Below are 22,223 nucleotides of genomic sequence, written 5' to 3'. Positions count from 1 at the left end.
GTTGTAGTTTGGCACATCTGGGATTTCCCCTCAAAGCTTGATGTGGGTAGAACTGACACTGGGCATTTCTTGGGGTGTAGAGTTGGGGGTGGGCTGGCTAGGGCTGGGGACACATCTGGGTTTGGGGTTTCTGTGACAGGTGGCAGAAAAAGGACTGTCTTCTCCCTTCCCCCACTTAAGTTCTGGGATAGAGAGGAGAGGCCAAGATGGAGGACTAAGCTGGATGGGGAGCTGAGAGACATCCAGTTCAACAGAATCCTCAGCCCACATGTTCTGGTTCATTGAGATGTGCCTGGGAGAGACAGGAAGTTCTGATAAGGTTATGGAGGAGAGATAGCAGAGGGTACCCTATCAGCTGTTGGCCATTCATGCATTTAACCCAATATTTATTAAGCGCAGTATTTATTGAGCACTTACTATGTACCAAGCTCTGCTCTAGGCACTAAGAATAAGGAGTGAACTAAAGAGATAAAAGCCCCTGCCTCCAGAAGTTCTAGAGAGGACAGCAGACGATTTGCCTTTGCTCATATAATATACATGTAATGCAAAAGTCCTGCTTAAAGGTTGATTTTGAGGCATTTTAACTTTCAATCCAACCATTCTCTGTCCCCCACCACAAAGACTCCGCCCTGGGTGTGGTAGTCGTATTTAAAAGCCACTCAGTTGGGTCCTACTGATGGCTGTTCTCAAGACATCCAGATACAGGAGATTATTCTAAGATGTAAGACGTTGGGACTTCCCTGGTGGCACAGTGGTTAAGAGTCCGCCTGCCAATGCAAGGGACACAGGTTCGATCCCTGGTCCGGGAAGATTCCCACATACCGCAGAGCAACTAAGCCTGTGTACCACAACTACTGAAGCCTGCGCACCTAGAGCCCGTGCTCTGCAACAAGAGAAGCCACCACAATGAGAAGCCCGCGCGCAGCAACGAAGAACCAATGCAGCCATGGGCGTCATGGGGCCACTGCCTCACCACTTCTGGGTTCCATCACTGTGGGCAAGTCTCAGGCTGCTGCTTGATAAAATGCTGATACTTACTCGAAAAGTGCAGATTAAAAGAAACAAGAGATATGATGTGTGTATCTCCTGTAACAGGGGTGCCTTCTTACACACACACAAATTGAGAGAAAGACAGGTAAGAGAGATCCCTGCCAATTCTCCTGAAGCCACACAGCGTGATGTTCTTTTTCCTCTCTTTGACTTTATTGAGGTCTAACTGACGTACAATAAATTCATGTATGATTTTAGATCCTTTAGTTAACTCTCCGTACATTTCCTTCCTAAGGAAGAAAGCACGAGTCACAAATACAATTCAATTTATTCGTGCAAATATTGTTTACAATGTCTGTAAGCTCCACGAGAGCCTGTATATTGCCAGATGCTTCACCACTGGGTCCCTGACATCCAGCATACTGCAGGTGCTTAATAAAGACCTGTGGAATGAAATGAGTAAAGGATAGCAAAACAGGCATTTTCCCATTCAGGAGCAACTTCCTTCGATTCTCTCAACTTGTCCAAAAAGTCTCTATATGCCTCACACCTCAACCCCCACCTCAACACAATGGCAGCAGGCGTGGCATACAGTAGGCGCCCCAGCGGGAGTGAACAACCTCCTGCCAAGCCCCTGGTCGTGCGGTCCCGGGTGCAATTCCCCTGATTGCCGCGAGGCGCCGCGAGCGCCTCGCGCAGACCACCCCTCCACCCCCACCCACCCAAGCCGGCGCCCGCAGCCCAAGAGATTCAATGGGCGAGGCTCTAACCGTGCGCCTCCTGAGTTCCCGGGCTGCATTAGGCTCTTGGGGTCGCAGACCCGGCGGCCGGTCGGTGTCCATTGCGAGGGATCCCAGCCAGAGCCGCGGGCTGACCCCGGGAATGCGGGCGGGGATCATGAACAACGTTCTGAGTCCGGCGCGGCGGGGTCGGGGCTCGAGGGCCGGGACCGCTTCCGGGAGGAATGTCGGGGCAAACTCGTGACCCCTGACCTGTCTCACCGTCCCCCGGCCCCGGCGCCGGCCGAGAGCACGGGTCCGCCGGCAGCGCTCCGCCCCGGGGCCCTCCGCGCAGGCGCCGCCGGCCACGGTTCCCACGGCGACGGGGGCGCTTCCACGCCCGAGGCCCCGCCCCCAGCAGGCTAGGCTGCGCTGGGCCGCGGGCGGCGCGGGCAGGTGCCAAGGGCTGCGGGCAGGTGGAGGCACGGCGGGCCGGCGGCGGCGGCTCTAGGGTAGGTTGAGCGGCGGCGGCGGTAGATGGGGGCAGGCCATCCGCCCCCTGTCCCCGGCCTGCGAGGGGGCCGGGGAGGCGGCGGCCGGCGATGGCCGCCAAGTTTCTGCTCGGCTGAGGCCCCGGGAGAAAAGTTGGCAAAGTTGGCCGGGGAAGAGGTGGGGACCCGGTGGATCTCCCGGGGCTTTGGGTCTGCGGGGAGGAGGCATCTCGATTTGGGAGCCGGGAGGTCTGTCTCTCGAGACTTGAGAGTGGATCCCGCGGGAAGATCCCTCACTGGGCAGCCAATGGATCCCACGCCACCCGGTTGAAGACTTGGGAGTCGATCCCAGGAGTGGATCGGGCGCTGGTGGCCTGGGGTCCCATACGATCCCCAGCCTGGGGGTGACTGTGGACGGTGATTGGAAACTGGGAGCTAGTTGATCCCTCTCCTCTGACCCCCACTGGTCCGAGCCTTGGGAGTGATTCCGAGATGAGATCTGGTGGCCGGGAGCTGGGGTATCGCTGGAGATCCGTACCCAGCCTGGAACTGCTAGGATCCGGACGTCCGTGCAGGTTGGAGGCCCAGGAGGTGGACACTGGGAAGCGGGGGTGCTGATCGAGGCGGAGCCCGGGGCGAAGGGATCCTCCGGGCACCTGGGGCGGTGGAGAGAGCAGCGCGCGGGGCCCCACGGGCTCCGGGGCTCCGGACGCGCCCTCCCTGCAGGGCCTGCGCACCCCTCCGCGCGCCTTCTCAGGGCAGAGGCGCCCTGATGGGATTAAGGCTCAATCCCCCTGCTCCCGGTAGGCTCGGGTGGCCCCCACCCTGCTGGCGGCGCTGCCTAAGCCTACAGGCGGGACCCAGGGGAAGGGAAGCGGCCCGTTGACCCCCGAGCCGGGCCCGACCTTTCCACACCCTCCTAGCACACACTCGGCACGGAGCCGCGGCGCCGCGCCCTGAAACCCTGCTTCTCCGCTGGTCGGTAGCCGGTCGGTAGTGGGGCTGCCGTGTGACCTCCGCGCGCCGCCTAGGTGGCCAGGGCTTCCTGCCCGCGGGACTGAACTTTCTCCAGACAGGAGCTGCCATTACCTTTTGGAAAGGAAAGGGCTATACCTGTTGCACAAAGAAAGTGCTTTTTCTTTGCAGCTTCTTTGTGACCTTGGACAAAACACTTAACCTCTCTGAGCCCAGGTCTCCCTTTCGGGCAAAATGGAGTGGGGGTGGGGGTCACAGTCCTCTCTCGTCTGGGTGCCTGGCAGGATTAATAGGTATAAAAGGTCTGAAACAGGTACAGGCTCTGTAAATATTAGTGGGCCCTCGTTCTGTGGTCTCTCCCTTGTCCCATGCCCTGCCGCTTCCCCTCAGGTATCTGAAGAAAGGCTCCAGAAACCCAACTTGCCGTCTTTTTAAACTGCAGGATTAGGCAGATATTTAACTTAGTCTTTCTTCCAAAGGGGTTTAATTGCCCCTCTGATCCCCCTTGCAGAGAGAAGCTCTAGGGTTTGGCTAATCAGTAACCAGGGCATTTGGACAAGACTTCTCCCTTGGCCCAGCTTTCCCTTTGCTAATCCATCGAAGCTCCTGGACAAACATGCATTCACCCCCAGACACCGGTGTCTCATCCTTGGGACAGTTCCAGAGGGAGTTGTGCATCCACTAGGCACGGTCCTGGTGGTTTTATGGGGAATCCTTTTTAAAGGATTTGCATGCTTGACAAGGGTGCAATTATCCTAGAGAAGTACAGGGTTTCATTCAGTACAGTGTCTAGACGTGTGTGAAGCTCATTCGGTCAACCAGTGTGTGTATTGAGCACCTACTATGTGGCAGACACTAGAAATGGTGGACCCAGGGCAATATAGGATCTGTCCTCCTGGCTTGCGATCTAGCTGTGAGCAATCGGCTTGCCCTGCAGTCCAGTGAGGCAGCTGTACTGATTCTTGATGTTGGGGGTATAACCCTCACCCCAGATTCTTAGTCTGGAGGTGCCCCACCCCCCTTGGAGGTCCTGGGGGCTGGCTTTTATTCAGGGCTGACTTTGGCAGGAGAATGGAACAGCCCACTCTCTGGCCGTGAGCCTTTCTCCCCTCTCAGCATCACCAGAATACATCTCTGACCATCTCAGAAAAAGAGCCCCAGAGGGATGTTTTAAATGTGCATTCATTAATTAATTCATTCAACAAATATTTCAAGACACCATGTCAAAGAGGAGGCACACCCTTAAGGGGTAAATTCTTTGTGAAAAGAGGCAGTTGCCCAGAAGGAGAGAGCTGTGATAATGGGAAGAGGGGCTGATGGCTTCTGACCTGGAGTGGGGGATGGTGGGCAGGGGGTTTGTTTCTTGGAGAGCGTGCCCGTGGGTAGAGGATGGCGTTATGTGCTGGAAAGAGGGAACAGAAAGGCCTGGGTGCCTGGACAGAGGAGGGAGCATAGGGTGTTGGCTGGAGATCCTGGCAGGGGCCAGGGCAACCATTCCCAGGGGTTTGGACTTTATACTGGGGCACTGGGGCACTGTGGGAGTTTCTCTGGGGGAGAGGGATGGAGTCAGATGTGTGTTTTGGGAAGCTTGCCCATCTCTTGGGGAGGCTGGATGGGAGATGGTGTGCCAGGAGGCTGGAGACTGCTCGAAAAATCCAGGTGAGAGGTGATGACGGAACTGAACTTGGATAGAGACAGTGGTCAGTGTTGTGTTTCAAGAGCCATGCGGTTGAAGACCCCTTCCTGGAGGCATGGCAGTCAATCTGGAGAAGGAAACCCCCAGTGGAGGTGGCCTGAATATTTTAAGTGTCAGTATTTCATTCAAGTCAGCAAACCTTCCTGAGCATCTGTTGTCACCTGCCCTGGGAGGGTCATAAACATCTGAGGGGACTTTACCTTGGAACCCTCACCATCTTCCTGTGTGAGGGGGTGGGGCTCGTCATTCCCATTTTACAGATTCAGGACTCAGTGTTGTGGCGGTGAGGTCTTTGTCAGCTGCCAGTGGCAGAGCAGGGATTTGAACTTGCTTCCAGCTTGCAAATCCAGGATGTTTGGAGTTAGGGAAGTTGAATAGAGAAGCCACAAATGTTGGTGAGGTTGGGTCAGGGTGCAGCAGGGGTAAACCCAGGGAGGCTTCCAGGAGGAGGCAGGGATAGAAAGGAGGGAGTCGGCCAGGGAGACTTGGGGGCAAACCCTGGCGCTGCCCCTTCCTGGCTGTGGTCTGAGGCCATGGTATTTGGTTTTAGACTCAGTGTCCTCATCTGTAAAATGGGCTCTTGATAGGATACTCCCCTCCCTCAAAGGGTTGTTATACAAGTTGAGAGAAGCAGTGCACGGACATTACCAGGCATAGTGTCCACACTGGTCTGTGCCCACTAAGTAGTGGGTATGGTTATTATAATAGATGTCATCACGGCATGTCATTTTATATATATATATATATATATATATATATATATACACACATATATATATATATACACACACACACACACACACTATATATATATATATATATATATATATATATAGTGTTTCAGGCAGGTGGTGCTTGCCTCTTCCAATCTGGTGTGTTTGGTGGGTGGGCGGGGGGGAAGTTGGGCGACCACGGGTGACACTTGAGCTGAGTCTTAAAGGAGGAGAGGGCAAGGATGAGGACATTGCAGGCAGCAGGAGCAGGACAGGCAAAGGCAGAGCCATTAGGAGAACTGTGTGCTCATTGGTATACCCAGAATACAGGGTGTGTTGAAGAAATAAAAGTTAGACCATTGGCAACAAAAATTCTCTTTACACCCCCTGCCACTCCCTAAATAGCCAAACAGGAAGGCTTTGGCAGGTTTGGGATTGAGAGGAGGGCATGGGGAATCTCTGTCCAGGAGTTTCACATTTCTTCCCCCACTCACCCATCCAGATTATAGGAGTGTGACCCCAGACAAGCCATTCCCCTCCTGGGACCTCAATTTCTTTCTCTGTAAAATGGGAGGATTGGAGAGAATGTAGAGAAAGCACATAACACATCAGAGCAACTGCTTTTCACTGAACCCTTTACGTGTGCTGGGTTCTGGGCGAAGCTCTTTTGTTCTTTTTTTATTCTTCACAACAAACACAGGCAATGCCTGCTTTGGGGACCCTTGATTCTGCAGTTTATAAAACTGAGGCTTTGAGGGGGTCCTTCTGCCCAAGACCACTACCGAAACTCCTGTCATTTACAAAGAAGCTAACAAACTTTGAATTGAGAGATACACACACATGCACACACAAATTTTTTTTCCTTCAATGTGATGGATATTTTATTGAGCATCTTCTATGGGCAATTCAAAAGAGCCTCTGCCCTTAGGAATTCACTCCACAGAAATCTGGTCAATTGGATGGGAGGAAGGGAGGGGGAAGGCAAATTGAGACAAATATGGAAATGATTATGGATTGACTTCTGAGAAGTAGTTATCACTGCCACATTTGCTAATTGCTCAGTTGAGTGACCTTTGAAATGTTGTATAGCCTTGTCTCCACTGAGAACATAAGATACATCCCCAAAGGCTGATCTTTGGATATTTACATCACTGAGTCAGAAGAGATACACATACACACACACACACACGCGCACACACACACACACACACACACTCACACACATAGTATAATAATAACATATAATATATATATTATGGTAAAATAACATGTAACATACCAAACACTTCAAAAACGGCAAAATGAATTTACGTTAAGTGAAAAGTAAAATCCCACCCAGGACCCCCAATCCCATTCCTCAGAGATAACGCAGTCAGCAGTTCCCTCGACCCTCCAGAAACTTTCCACATACATATGCTCTGTTTACTTCTTTCCACGCCCTTATCACACTCTGCTATCTTAAGTTGTTTTTTGGGGGGTTTTTGGTCCACTCTGGAACCAGATGGAAAGAATTGCATCTTGGTTCTGCCACTTATTGTCTGTGTGACCTTGGGCAGGTAACTTAACCTCTCTGAGCCGCAGTTTCCTCATCGGCAAATGGAGATAATAACGGGTCTTACCTCTGAGGGTTGCTGTGAGGAGGAAATGAAAAGGAACTGGCACATGGTCAGTGCTCGGTATGTGTTGCTTCTTGTTCCTTGTGGTGGTTGTAGTGGAGGTGGTATTGCTTCCTCCCCCTCTAGATGACGCTCCAAGAAGGCAGAAACCCTATTTGTCTTCACTGCTGTTTCCTTAGTAAACAGTTGTGGAATAAAGAAATGAATCGGTATGTGTGGACATATACTTTGAACAACAACAATCATAAGACAAAGAATTTCACGCAGAAATTAAAAATAGATGTGGACCCATTTTAGACTGTGTTGACTTACTGCACTCTTTTAAAAAACTGAACAATACTTCAATGCATGAAGGTGCTATTAGTTATTGAGCACATGCTCTGCTGGTGAGCATTGAGTGGTTTGTTTTCTTGCTATAACACACAGTGTCACGGTGACATCCCTGCTCATGTGTCTTTGCATACTTGTAGTCGATGGGAAGACACATTCCAAGATGGGGAACAGTTGGGATAAAGGGTGTTTAGAATGTTGATCTCACCTGCTCAGTTTCCCTCCAGAGTGGCTGTACCTTTCCTACTCCTTCCAAGGCTGGAAACACATAGTCCTTTGTGTCAGTCAGGTTTCTCCATGATAATACTGTGTAACAAACATCTCCCAAATCACAGTGATTTTTTTTTTTTTTGTCTGCATTGGGTCTTTGTTGCTGTGCATGGGCTTTCTCTAGTTGCGGTGAGTGGGGCTATTCTTCATCGTGGTGCACGGGCTTCTCATTGTGGTGGCTTCTCTTGTTGCGGAGCACAGGCTCTAGGCATGTGGGCTTCAGTAGCTGTGGCACACGGGCTCAGTAGTTGTGGCTCGCGGGCTCTAAAGTGCAGGCTCAGTAGTTGTGGCGCATGGGCTTAGTTGCTCCGCGGCATGTGGGATCTTCCCAGACCAGGGCTCGAACCCGTGTCCCCTGCATTGGCAGGCGGATTCTTAACCACTGTGCCACCAGGGAAGTCCCTGCAGTGACTTCTAACAGCAAACATTTGTTTCGTACTTGGGGGTCATCAGATGGCTTGGCTGACCTTGCCTGGGCTTGGCAGGGAGGCTGGATTCCAGGCTTTGGTTTGGGTTCCCGTCTGCCCTGTGTATCTTCATCTTGGTACCCAGGCTGACAGGCAGCAGCCAGCCAGGACGTGCTCTTCTGTGGTGGACAACAGATGCTCAGGAGCTCACTGGGAACCTGCAGAGCCTCCGAAAGCCTCCCCTTGGAACTGGGAAGGTGTCATTTCTGCCCTCATTCTCTTGGCCAAAGCAAGTCACGTGGCCAAACTCAATATCAATGAGATGGAAGTACGATCCTCTCAGGGAGGCTGAGAGGGAGCTAGTATATATCTTCTGAGCAGGAATACAGCCTGCCACATGGGTCAGGGAGGTCCTTGCCAAGGTGGAGGGTCCGCCCAGAGGTGGCAGTGAGCATCGTGGCTCATGATTTGTGGGGGACACATCAAAGCAGGGGTCTGGGTAAGGTGACCCGGTTTGTGAGAACTCCCAGAACAGGAAGTTCACCTCTCTGAGCCTCAGTTTCCTCATCTGGAAAATGGGAATAATGCGTCTTCTCTGGCAGAGCTGCTGTGAAGCTTGAAACAGTATTGGATAAGGAGGTGCTTTCTGTGACATGAGGTGCGAAGGTGAGGGATAATCGTCTTGATGGTGGTTTTTGCTCTGGACTTTGTTCCTCAGGCTCTGGTACCTGTAGCCAGTGGACTGGGAGATCCCAGTGAGGCCAAGGGGAGGCTGTGGAGGTGATCAATCTGGCTTCAAATCCCAGCTCTGCTCCTTATGGTCCTCGTGACCCTCAACCAGTCTCATCACCTCTCGGAACCTCAGTTTTCCTGTTTGTAAAATGGACACAGGGTGCTTATGACCATTAGCAAGAAGGACTGTGAAACACTTGGCATGAAGTAGATGACATATAAATGGTCCTGTGACTGCGGAGCTGGGATGGGGGTGGGGGTTCCTAATTAGGGTGGAGTGAGGAATTCTGCAAAACTGGATATCGGTTCTGCAGAATTGGTTCTAGAATTAGATATTCCCAACATCCCTTGGGAATAATGCAGAGACTCTGGATCCAGACTGCCTGTGTTCAGACCCCACCTCCACTACTCTCCAACTGTGTGACCTTAGGCAAGACAGTTGGTCTCTCTGTGCCTCAGTTTACTCCTCTGTAAAATGGGAGTAACAATGGTGCCTTCCTCCTGAGGTGGATGAGCATTAAATGAGTTAGTACATAGTGCCCTATAATGAATGTACATGTGTCATTTTTTAAAATTAATTAATTATTTTTTTTTTGGCTGCGTGGGTCTTCGTTGCTGCACACGGGCTTTCTCTAGTTGCGGCGAGTGGAGGCTACTCTTCATTGCGGCGTGCGGGCTTCTCATTGCAGTGGCTTCTCTTTTGCAGAGCACGGGCTCTAGGCACGCAGGCTTCAGTAGTTGTGGCATGCGGGCTCAGTAGTTGTGGCTCATGGGCTCTAGAGCTCAGGCTCAGTAGTTGTGGTGCACAGGCTTAGTTGCTCTGAGGCATGTGGGATCTTCCCAGACCAGGACTCGAACCCGTGTCCCCTGCATTGGCAGACGAATTCTTAACCACTGCACCACCAGGGAAGTCCCTACATGTGTCATTTTTACAATAATACTATTGTCATTATTACTAGTATCATTGTTATGTATGAAGGTCTGTGAGGTTGCTTCTGGTCCTTGGAGCACCAGGGTCCTGGGGAAAGGAGTGACTTAGGACCCCTGCTTCCCAGCAAGTGTTTTTCCCCTTCTGCTGTAGCTGGAGGGCTGTCAGTTAACGGATCACTGTTTACTTGACGTTCTGTCCCCAAGGCGAGCCTTGACTATCCACTCAGCCCCCTTCCGGCCAGGGAGGGGTCTTGGATGCTCTGAGTTTAAGGAATATTCACACCTTCCCTTTGTGGAAACAATCAGCAGGTTTCAGGGAGCCCCTGGTTATGAGTATCGGCTGGAGGCCACCTGAGCTAGGTGCAGGATTAGAAGTCACACTGACTCCTTCATTCAATGAAAATTTATCCTGTAGCTATCGCTTGGCAAATCCCGTGCTGGCCATGGGGAAAATGGGATCTGCTTGATGTCAGGGCTGGATTTTTGGAGAAGAGTTGGGTAGCGCCAGCATGGGATACCTGTGTGACCCTGTGTAGGTCACTTCACCTCTCTGGGCATTTCCCCATCGGTGAAGTGAGTCTCAGATGGGCCAAGGTGTCACTGAAGGTGAGAGAGGACAGCCTTTGACCTGTGTGTACCTGATGGTCTGCCTTGGCTCCTGTGCCTTCAGAAGTTTGGGGAGATGACGGAGTCTGCTCTTCCTCCATCTGCTGAGACCTGGCTTTTGAGAACACTAAATGTTATTTAGAGTAAAATAAAAATAATAAGTAGGGAGTTTTCATTCTGTCCCAGGCACTGTGCTCATCATTGTTTTATTTGATTCTTTTTTTTTTTTTTTTTGCGGTATGCGGGCCTCTCACTGTTGTGGCCTCTCCCGTTGCGGACCACAGGCTCCGGATGCGCAGGCTCAGCGGCCATGGCTCACGGGCCAGCCGCTCCGCGGCATGTGGGATCTTCCCGGACCGGGGCACGAACCCGTGTCCCCTGCATTGGCAGGCGGACTCTCAACCCCTGCGCCACCAGGGAAGCCCTATTTGATTCTTATGTCCCCATTTTACAGATGAGAAAACTGAGGCTCAGAGAGGGAGCCCCATGCCCAGGGCCTCTACTAGGAAGGGGGAATGCTGATCCTTGCAGCCTGACTCAGCCCATGTGCCTTCAATCCCTCCTTTGCTGCCTCCCTGGCGGTAAAGCAGGCCAAGCTAGACAATCCTAGTGTTCCGTCCCATCTGTACTGTGTCATTGCTGTGTGACTCTGGGCAAGTGACTTTGCCTCTCTGAGCCTCAGTCCTCATCTGCAGAAAGAAGACTCTAGGATTTTCCCTGTGGGGTGGTTGTGGGGTTAGGTGAGATAACCGTGCACATAGTAGGCACTTTAAAAATGGGATCGCTGACCCATAAAAAGATCAGTTTAGTATTCTTAAAAACTCTCTGTAAGTTATACCAAGGAATGACTTTATGAATCACTATATAAATCTTCCTTGTTTGTAGTAGCAGAAGTAGTCATAGTAGCAGTAATTCAAAATAATAATTAGCGTTGAGGGACTGCTTCTTATACTCTAGTTCCTTGTGCATTATTATATCCAATCTTTTCTCAGTGCTAGTGTCGTTCCCATTTTACAGATGAGGAAACTGAGTCCCGGTGTGGTGAACCTCCTCTCCCAGAGCTACCAGCCAGTGGCAGCCCTTTTGTGTGTGACTCTCCTTGGAGAGTCAGCTGCACTTTCAAAGGCTCCAGGTCAGGGCTGTGGCTCTGTGTTGACGTTTCTTTTTGTTTTGCTTCCTCAGTGAAGGAAGCCCTTTCTGGGTGCCATCCTGTTTACCTGAGGCGTGGTGAGGCGCCGCTGTGGGAAGGAAGCCCAGGGTGTGCGGGGCCCACCGGCAGAGGGAGGCCAGCGGGCACGTTGGGTCCACCGAGGTCACTCCGTGAACTCCCGCCACCCTGCCTGCCCAGACATGGAGCCTGGGCCTTAGTGGGCACAGTGCCTGCCAAGCCCTGCCCAGTGCCCTGGGCTGGGCTGCGGAGTGACTCGTTGGGGAACTCCCAGGGCCCTTTGGCCTGGGAAGCTGCCCAAGTTTGTCTCTCCCTTTCATTTTAGGCCCCAGCCCTGGAAATCTCATGTCTTTGTTTCTAGAATGGATTGCCTGCCTGCCAGGGACTTGCTTGGCATGAGAAGGGGTCCGAGGCCATGGGAGAGAATACAGAGTATATTAGAGTGAGTTATCGGCCACTAGTCAGGACCCCTGAGTACCTACTTCTCTGCTGTGTGTCCTTGGGTAAGCCCCTTCCCGCTCTGGGCCTTTTTCACAGGGGGAGGGGCAACTGGATGAGTAGATCCCAGAGCCTTTTATTCTTGCTGCGCCTTTTGGGAAGACTCAAGACCAGACCTTTGAAACGTAGGGCCCAGGAAAAAACCAAAAACAACAACAACAAAATCCCACCCTTTGTTGAAGACCTACTGTGTACCAACTGCCTTGTTAGGGAGGTATTACATCTACGTCTTCTGTCAGTCCTCAGAATGACTTGGACAGGTGGTATTACTAACCCATTTTACAGATGAGAAAACCGAGCCTCAGAGACCTGAAGCCTTCCTCAAGTCTCTTAGCTTGAGGCAAGAAGTGGCAGAGGCTGGATCTGAACTCAGGTCTGCCACCTGCCAACCCCTATGATAATACCTCAACGCAGTGTGTCCTCCCACCTCCCCATGACCATGTTGAAAATACCATCTCTCCCCTCAGAACTTCCCAGGCAGTGTATCCCTGTCCTCTTTTGGGATAGTTGGTCATTTTCATCTTTGTTATTAATTAAGCACCTACTGTGTACCAGGGCCTGGGCTGGGCCCTGGGTCTCAGAGGTGCCTGGGATACAGCTCCTGCCCTCCCAGAGGGGACAGATGAGGGGTTACAGGGCAGCGTGCCCAGGGCTGTGATGGTGGGTGTGGGGCCCATAGGGGCACCGGGGTGGGGACCCTGTTCTCCCGGCCCCGCCTCCTGGCAGCCTCGAAGCAAAACCGTTTCCCTTGACACGCTCAGACTTGGATGAGACGGGAAGCTTTGGCAACCAGCATTCCACCTCCTTCTTGGAGAGGTGAGGTGTGCCTGGTTACTGTGGGATTTAACTGCAGGGAGGAGATGATGAGATGTCCAAGTGTCGCCTTTAGCCAGATGCCTTCATCTCAGCCCCTCTGCCCTCCTCCTTTTCCTTCATTAAAGGGGGGGATGGGGTGAAGGGGGGCAGCAAAAAGCTCTGGAGGAATTTTTGGAATGCCCAGAATGCTAGCTGACCCAGCAGAGCAAGTGTGAGCCATCTGCCCTGGCTTTAGTGAGCTCGGCTGGGCGACCGCAGGGGCTTCCTGGGCGTCGCCCAGTTCCTGTGCCAAGGCCCGGGTCACCCCTGGGAAGGTGGCTCTTCTGTGGACCGCGGCAGCGGCCCACCATGATGACACTGCTCGGTTGAGAGCCATGCAGCCCTGGGGTCACCTGCTGCCTCTGTTTTGTCGCCAGCCCTGGGCGTGGCTTCTTCTCTCTGCATGGGTGTCTGTGCCATGGAGCGTGGGTGCTGATGCCCGTCTTTCAGCCCGGCCGGGAGCTCCCAGCGAGGTCACGTAGGTGAATGTTGGGGTGAATGGCCAGTTGATGTTTGTGCTGGTCTACTGGGGTGGGTGGTGATGTTAAGTAAAGCCCCCACTGTGCGCATGCATCCTTCTGCAGTACCACGGGGTTTCTATATCCTTTACTATTTACACCTGGCCAGCCCTTCTGCCTGAAGGTGGTGACAGGAGGTAACTGTTCAGTGCTCTAACGGATGATTCTCAGTTCATTTTCCAAATTAATAATTTTTATTCTCTTTTTATCCTTAGTACAATATGTTTACGTCATGCTACAGTACATGTTCATTGTCAAACATTTACAAATACAGATAAACAGAAAGGAGGAGGTAAGACTCATACAATCCCACAGTCGAAAGATAACCTGGGCTCATGTTTTGCGGTGTGAGTTTTAGACTTGTGCACAGTACATGTGATGGAGAGATGTCAGCACTGCATTCTGCGGTTTAGAGTGTGGGCTTTATTCTCAGGTGGCTTGAATCCAAATCCTGGCTCTGGAATCTCCTAGCTGTGTGACCTTGGGCAGGTCACTTTCCCTCTCTGAGCCTCAGTTTCTCCTCCGTGAAGTAAGGTGGCTGTGAGGATTAAATGAGTCGATGTCTGTGAAGTGCTTAGAGAGATGCCTGGGATACAGCAAATGCTTCATGTTTACGAGCTACCGTTTTACACTATGCATATTTTCCCCTGTTTTGAGCGCTGCGCCCCTTTCTAGCAATGCTGTAATCTACAACTGGCGGGTTTGGACATTAGGCTGGGGGGGACACCCTGACCACCTTCTGGCAGGGCCAGGGCCAGCAGTGGGGGCTGCTGAGAACGGGGGTTGGGCCAGCTGGTTTGGCTGACACAGAGCGCTCCTGGTACGCTCACAAGCCGGTCCTGATCTTTATCGCTCAGGGATGCTTCCTGTCCCCACTGAGTCCTGGGCATTTGTCCAAATTAAAGCCGCTGGCTGGTCCCAGCAGCTGGAGGTGGCCCCTGTAAATGAGCTCACCGAGAACCCTTCTTCTTTCTCCCTGGGCGCCCGCAGTGGCTTCAGAAGGATGGGCTCAACCACAGCTGGGAAGAGGGACAGGGTCGGCTGGCCACCTCTAAGCAGGTGTGAAACTAGGCAGTCACCTGGCACCAATGGGGACCCTCAGAGAGAGGGAAGGGGTTTGGGGAGCCATCGGGCAGGACAGTTAATGGAGCCTGGCTTTCAGAAGTGAATTTGGGGTTGGCGACATCCATGGGGAGCAAGCGATGGCGTGCTTTACCAGCTCAGTGACCACGGGCGAGTTCATCGCCCTCAGTCTTCTTCTCTGTAAAATGGGGCTAATAGTAGGTCTCACCTTATAGGGTTGTTGTACTATGATATGTAAAGGTCCTAGCACAGTGGACCCATAGTCAGCACCTCATCATCATCATTTGTACATCTAAAACAACATGGACTGAGCCAGACACTATGCTAAGTGCTCGCTATGCGTTATTTCCTAGTCATGAATCATCGTTGCTGTTATTAACACCGTTGTCCTGCTGTCTGATTCCACACTGCTTGGGAGTATGTTTAACCATGGCTTCACACCTTTGAGCGTGTGATGAAACACTCAGCACACAGTCAGTGATCAATAAAAGGCAACCACAGTGGTTGTTATTATTGGGTTTGCTGGCACTACACGCAGCTGGTGGACGACAGGCAGCTCCCTCACCAACCCAACGCCTGTCATTCGGAGCACCTGCCCTGTGACTGTTCTTCTGGGGCTGACCTTGAAATCCAGGTTTGGGACTTCCCTGGCGGTCCAGTGGTTAAGGTTCTGTGCTTCCAATGCAGGGGACGTGGGTTCAATCCCTGGTTGGGGGACTAAGATCCCGCATGCCTCATGGCACAGCCAAAAAAAAAAAGAGAGAACCAGGTTTTCCTTGTCCATTTCAGTGCCATGCCCCTGCCCCCATCGGCAGTCCTCCTGGCCGCCTGTCCACTTCAGCTGCTCTGAAGGATGGTCTCCGCATCCTGGGGGTACCCCCAGGATCCTCCAGAGTGAATGTTGTACCCACGACACGGTACATCCCAAGCGTCTCCCAAATTTGGGCGTGATTAATCTGGCTGTTGTTGTGGAGGATGGTACAAAATTTGCACCCGCAAACTGTACTTTTAGGGGGTGGATCGTGGAGGCAGGGTGTTGGGAGGATAACTGCTCTTGCGGGCTGCTGCCTCGGGCTCTGGCTACAATCTTCACCTTCTGCTGGCTTGGAGTACGGGCGGGGGGTTTCCCTCTAACTGTGCTTCCAGAGGCCGACCGATGCTGGGAAATCTTCAGTTCCAGCGTGTGTCTACTGTGAGGGGGCGGGGTAGACGGCTGGAACAGGCCGGGACCCCAGCTGGTTTTCCCTTCTATCTGAAATCTAAGATCATACTAGAGAAAGATGCTAAGTACTAAATATAATTCTTTGGGTAGTTCTTAGTACCGAAACAAGACAGAATCATTATAGAACACAAGCAAAAAATAAAAATACAAAATAAAAATCAACCAAAATGTTACCACCCAGGCAGATATCACAGTGATAACAACAACGAAAATAATAAGTTAATGTCTATTGAGCACTTGCTAAATGCTTTACATGCTTTATCTCACTTCACCCACTCAGGAAAAGGTATTTCTGAGAGATTTGAATTCGGGACCCTGTGCTCATGAACGCATGGTCAGAACCACCCAAAAGATCTGGTCCCCCATTGATCCTTCCGTCGACCCCCTAGGATGTGCCAGGCACGTGCTAACTCACTTCATTCTCATGGTGACTCAGAGAGGCAGGAACTCTTCTTGTTCCCATTTTCCAGATGAGGAAACTGAGGTCCAGAGAGGTGAAGTCCCTAGCCCATGGTCACTCAGGAGGCGGGATGTGAACCCATGTAGAGCCTCTGTTTTGAGGATTTAATGCATCAACTCTGTGTTTTCCAAACTCCAGTCATTCCTGTATCACCTTGAAAAGTTTTCATATTTATGTACCACCTGGGACTGTTCCTCAGTTAATGTTTTTCTTGAACTTGACTCACTTTTTAAAGTAACAGCTTTATTGAAATACAATTCACTTACCATATGATTCATTCATTTAAAGCGTACAATTCAAATTACAGTTAAAAATAGAACTACCATATGATCCAGCAATTCCAGTTCTGGGTATTTATCCAAAGAAAATGAAAACACTATCTTGAAAAGACATCTGCACCCCCGTGTTCATTGCAGCATTATTCATAATTACCAAGATATGAAAGCAACCTAAGTGTCCATCGATGAATGAATGGATAAAGAAGGTGTGGCATATATATACAATGGAATATTATTCAGCCATAAAAGGAGTGAAATCTTGCCATTTGTGGCAACATGGGTGGACCTCAAGAGGATTAACCTAAGTGAAATAAGTCAGATAGAGGAAGACAAATACCAGATGATCTCATTTGTATGTGTAATCTAAAAAAAACCCCAAACAAACCCCAAACAAAAACAAGACCTCCAGTACATAGATACAAAGAACAGATTGGGGGTTGCCAAGTGGGGGCTGGGGGCCTGGGGGTTGAAATGGGTGATCAAAAGGTACAAACTTGGAGTTATGCAACAAGTCCTGGGGATGTAATGTACAGCACGGTGACTCTAAGTTCATAATATTGTATTGCATATTTGAAAGCTGCTAAGAGAGTAGATCTTAAAAGTTTCATCACAAGAAAAAAACTTTTTGTAATTATGAGTGGTGACGGATGTTAACTAGACTTATTGTGGTAATCATTTTGCAACATATACACTTGAAACTAATATAATGTTGTATGTCAATTATACCTTAAAAATTTTAAATAAAAAGAATTAAGAAAGTATATAGTTCAGTGGTTTTTAGTATATTCACAATTTTAGGACATTTTTATGACCACAAAAAGAGATTTCGTATTCATTTGCAGTCATTCCCCACTTCCTTCCAATTCCCCCAGCCCCTGGTAACCATTAATCTACTTTCTGTCTCTCGAATTTGCCTATTTTGGACATTTTATATAAATGGAATCATACTGTATGTAGTTTTTATTCTAACTCCTTTTACTCAGCATAACGTTTTCAGGGTTCAGCCGTGTTGTCAAGTGTATCCGGACTCCATTCCTTTTTATGGCTGAATAATACTCCATTGTATGGCTCAACGACATTTTGACTCATTTTTTAAAAACTTAAAAATATTAAAAAAGATGTTCAATGTGCTGGTTATATTTGATCTAAAGCATGGGGAAATACATCACTTAAAGCCTGTTTTGTTTTTTTTTTACTATAACTGGAGATTTATTATATTCTAATACAGATCATTTATAAATGCAATTTCTTTACTCAAAAGTTCCCTCTCTTTTTGTCTGTGTACAATTTGCAAAACTATTCTGAAAGAGGAATATATGTGCACAAGTCTGCAAAGACTGCAAGTTAAGAATATGGTAAATGCTTTACAAGTTACTTTCAAAAAACTATCTGCTGCATAACTGATTCACTTTGTTATAAAGCAGAAACTGACACCATTGTAAAGCAATTATACTCTAATAAAGATGTTAAAAAATTTTTAAAAATTAAAAAAAAAAAACTATCTGCCACAACTGGGCCTTTACAGTGCCTTTTTCTTTTCTTTTTTTTTTTTTTTTGGATAAAAATATTTCAATGCCAGCCTTCCTTCCGCTGCGTTATCACTGTGGTGCATACATACTCCGTGCCCTGATGTACTTGGGACCGTACATTGGAAACTCTTAACGGGCCACCCACAAAGTGAGCTGTTTTATCGTGTCATGTCGTTGTTATATTTGGGGGAGGGGGGTGTGATGAGATATTTTCCATTTTGTCCCATGAATGAGAAAAACACAGTCTTCTGCTAGAACAGAGGAGAGATTTAAATTTCAGCGTTGACCGTTCGCATGCTGTACGCTGCCCCCGTCCACATATTGGGTTGAACGTGTGAAAGTGCCGTTTTTGTAGCCTAACAATGGTGGAATATTGTAATTTCATACGGTACAACCTGAGGATGACCCTACCAGGTCAGCAATATTGGTCCCTGTTTGCAGATGAGAAAACTGAGCCTCAAGAGGGAGGTGACTCAGCAAACACAGCCAGCACGGGCAGAACGGGGAGCCAAAGTCCCTACTCATTTCATATGGCCTCCCTTGGCTCTTGCAATGACACTGCTGACTCACCAGCGGTGGATGGGAGCTTTGGCTTATTTTTTCAGCAGCAGGGACGGGTTTCCCTGCACCATCCACGCTCCCCTCCTTTCCGCGTGGGCTGGCCACGTGCCTACTGCATGCCCTGCGGGAGGCCGCTGGCTGGGAACCAAACAAGTCTACCCATCGCTGGTCTCCAAGGCCCCTGACAACCTGGTCCTTCCTCTCCCCGTCCTGAGCCAGCGACTCGGGGCCCTTGGCCCCGCCGCAGCCGGGAACGCTGAGCCCTGCGCATCCCTCCCTGGAGAATTGGTCCACATTTGGCAACTCTCTGTCTACGGAGCAGGATGGCAGAATCCCCAGGGGCGGGCATTGGATCCGAGCCCTAACCAGGCTGTCTGGAGTTTTGTGCCTTTCCTTTGGAAGCCTTCCTTTCTAGGGGAGGGAACAAAAGGCCTCGAGTGCGTGTTTCTCTCAAGGTCACAGCCAGCTGGGAGCTGCTGCGCAGGGACAAGATGTCAGGATTCCTGCCACCTAATTCCTGCTTCTTCCCCCCGACACCCTCCCGGCCCCCTTGAGCCCCCCTGTTGTTGGAGGCACCCGTCCTTGCTGCCCCCCACAGCAGGTGTGAGCTGGCTGGGGGTGCTACACAGCCCCCGAGCTGTCTGGGTGGAGCTCCAGCACCCACTGGCCACCCGCCAGGTGACTTGGGGAGCCCATCGGGCTGGTCATGGCTTGAAGACAGTCCAGCACCCAGCACCCCAGCAGGTGGAGGAATGGGTTTGGCCCTTTCCCCACCCATCCCCCGCATGCTGGGGCCCACCCCCGGCTCAGCCCATGGGCCACCTGCCTCTGGCAGCGCCTGAGTGTGCCGGGTTTTGCAGGAGAAATGCTGCCTCGATCCTCCCCGCCCCAGTAGGACAAAGCCTTCCAGGGACCCTGCCAGTGGGGAGGGGAAGGGGGAGACCGAGGCGGGGTAACTGGACCAGCAGAATCACAGCCCAGTGTGGAGGACCACGGTTCCACAAAGAGACAGACCCCAGTTCCAGTCTTGCCTCTGGACAAGTCAAATCACCTGCCTCTACTTCCGTTTCCTCATCTGCCAAATGGGTGTGATAGGCCTGCTTCAAAGGACTGATAAGGGTTGGACCTGTAGTAGGGGCTCAGTAAATGGCCATGTAATGGGGGAGGGGGTAGGTGGAGGAGAGCAGGCAGGCTCTTGTGTCCAGGAAGCCTGGGCTCAAGTCTTTGCCTTCACCATTTGCTGCTTGTGTGACTCCAGGCAAGTTGAGCCCCCAGCCTCAGTCTCCCCGTCTGTACAATGGGAATGACAGGAGAACCAATTTGAATGTGCTGTTATGAGGATCGATTGAGATGCTGCCTGTGAAGTTCTTATTAGCTTGGCATGTCTTTGGAAGCTGTTATTATTAATATATTATATTATATTAATATAATTATTATGTTATATATATTATTATATATATATTTATAATAATATATATTATTATATATAATAATATAATATATATTATATTATATTATTATATATATAATTATAATATAAAATTATATTAATATAATAATAATGTTTCCACAGTATCAGCATTGGATGCATCTGAGTGTGTTTATTGGATGACCTTGCAAACTTGGGGATGTGTTTCTTTGAAAAGGGGGAAACCAAAGGGTGATGGAGGCAGAGGGATGGATGATGTGAACCCTTAGGGGCCCTTCCTGTCCAGAGATGCTGGATAAAATATTGGTCCAAGGCCAGGGACTCTTGTGTTCTGCTGTCTGGGCCCTTGACGAATGGGGTCATTGGCCTTGGTGAGGCGAATGGGTAGATGGTAGGCAGGATCCACCCCCAACTTCCTGCTGGGGTGTGAGTCAGAAACAGAAAGGCCTGAGTGTGTCCAAGTCCCTCTAACCCTGTGGTCACTTGGGGGCACCCACCTTCCCCCCCTTTCCCTCCCCCGGGGTTCTGGTGGGGCCCAGGGGTGTGATGTGCTCACAGGTTGTTCTGTGGACTGGTTTCTCGCCCTTAGATTCGTAGCGGGGTGGGGTGGGAGAGCTGGGGTTGCTGAAGCCCAGAGAGGGCAGGGTCTTTGACCTGTGTCACCCAGCAAGCTGAGGGCAGAGGGCTCTTGACTCTGGGCTCCGGGCAGGGACATTTTATTGCTGAATTGGCCTCTGTCCTCACTGAGTTTAATTTCTCCACTTTCTCACCTGCAGTACATAGTCTTTATTCCTTACTCATAAGTGGCACCTGATTAACCAAACCACGAGGCCAAAAATACACTCCCCTGGACCTACATATTTTTCATGTGGGTGTCCTCCAAAAGCTCAGAGGGGGGATGGTAATAACAGCCACCACCATCATATAGCTGTTAACACATTGAACACATGCTGTGAACCAGGCACGCTGCTCTGCGCTTTATAACGATTAACTCATTTCATCCTCCCAGTGGCCCCATAAGGCAGGGATTGTTATTTTTATACCCTTTTTACAGTTGTGGTAACTAAGGTACAGAAAGGCAAAATAACTTGCCTAAGGCCACCATGGTGGAACTGGGATTTGAACCCAGGCAGCAAAATCTGGCACCAGATTTCAAAAATAAAAATGATATTAAAATTGTGGTGAAGTACACATAATGTAAATTTAGCATCTTAACCATTTTTAGGTGTACCGTGCAGCGGCATTAAATATGCTACCGTCATCACCATCCATCTCCAGAATTCTTTTCACTTTGCAAAACTGAAACTGCACCCACTAAACACTAGCTCCCCATTCCCAGCTTCCCGCATCCCCTGATAACTGTTACTCCACTTTCTGTCTCTGTGAATTTGACTAGTCTAGATACCTTATGTAAGTGGGCTCATGCAATATTTGTCCTTCTGTGTCTGGCTTATTTCACTGAGCATAATGTCCTCAAGGTTCACCCACGTTGTAGCCTTTGTCAGAATTTCCTTCCATTTTAAGGCTGAATAATATTTAATTGTACATAAACACCACACTTTGTTTATCCATTCCTCAGTCGTGTACCTGGACACTTGGGTTACTACCACATTTTAGCTGTTGTGAAGAATGCTGCTATTAACATGGGTGTACAAATATCGCTTTGAGATCCTCCTTTCAATTATTTTAGGTAGTTACCCAGAACTAGGATTGATGGATGGTATGATAATTCTATTTTTAATTATTTGGGGAACCACCATACTGTTTTCCACAGCAGCTGCACCATTTTACATTCCCACCAGCAACGTACAACCGCATCCCACCAACACCTGTTATTTTCTGTTTTTTTTTTTAAAAAAACACCAGCCCTCCTAATAGGTGTAGCTGGCACCTGATTTTTGTGAGAGATTCTTAGAAGCTGTATTTGTGAGGCCTCAGTTCCTGTTAGAATGTCTGCTGCATCATGGGATGCGTTTTCTGGAAATATTTTGGCCTCTCCCACCCGACTGGGAACTTTCTCAGGATGAGCCCCAGGGCCGCCACAGGGATGCTGGCCTGGGTTAGACGCTGAGGAAACGCTAAAGAACTCGATTCTCACTGACCCCAGGGCACACCCCGGCACGTGTCTTTTTTTGGGAGAAACGCTT

The 22,223-nt window shown here is 50.1% G+C and overlaps 2 protein-coding genes across 5 annotated transcripts in view; one reads left to right on the top strand and one right to left on the bottom strand.

The window, feature by feature from the left end:
• Positions 1-1,280: 1,280 nt before the first annotated feature.
• Positions 1,281-22,223, bottom strand: part of LOC132532246 (uncharacterized) — a 33,060-nt gene continuing 12,117 nt past the window's right edge. Inside the window, exons 3-5 of the mRNA XM_060170529.1 lie at positions 2,739-2,856; positions 1,761-2,216; positions 1,281-1,433 (exon numbers count right to left, since the gene is read on the bottom strand). Coding sequence (XP_060026512.1) covers positions 1,281-1,433; positions 1,761-2,216; positions 2,739-2,856 — 727 coding nt within the window. The remainder of the gene's footprint in view (positions 1,434-1,760; positions 2,217-2,738; positions 2,857-22,223) is intronic.
• The window catches only part of KIAA1671 (KIAA1671 ortholog), a 179,008-nt gene continuing 158,930 nt past the window's right edge, over positions 2,146-22,223 (top strand). For all 4 annotated transcript variants that reach the window (XR_009534864.1, XR_009534865.1, XM_060121723.1 and 1 more), the window contains exon 1: positions 2,146-2,221. The gene's annotated coding sequence lies outside the window, so the exon portion shown is untranslated. The remainder of the gene's footprint in view (positions 2,222-22,223) is intronic.

The sequence above is a fragment of the Lagenorhynchus albirostris genome, chromosome 14 (genome assembly GCF_949774975.1).
Source record: "Lagenorhynchus albirostris chromosome 14, mLagAlb1.1, whole genome shotgun sequence".
NCBI classification, from domain to species: domain Eukaryota; kingdom Metazoa; phylum Chordata; class Mammalia; order Artiodactyla; family Delphinidae; genus Lagenorhynchus; species Lagenorhynchus albirostris.
This window is presented reverse-complemented; position numbering and strand designations above follow the sequence as displayed.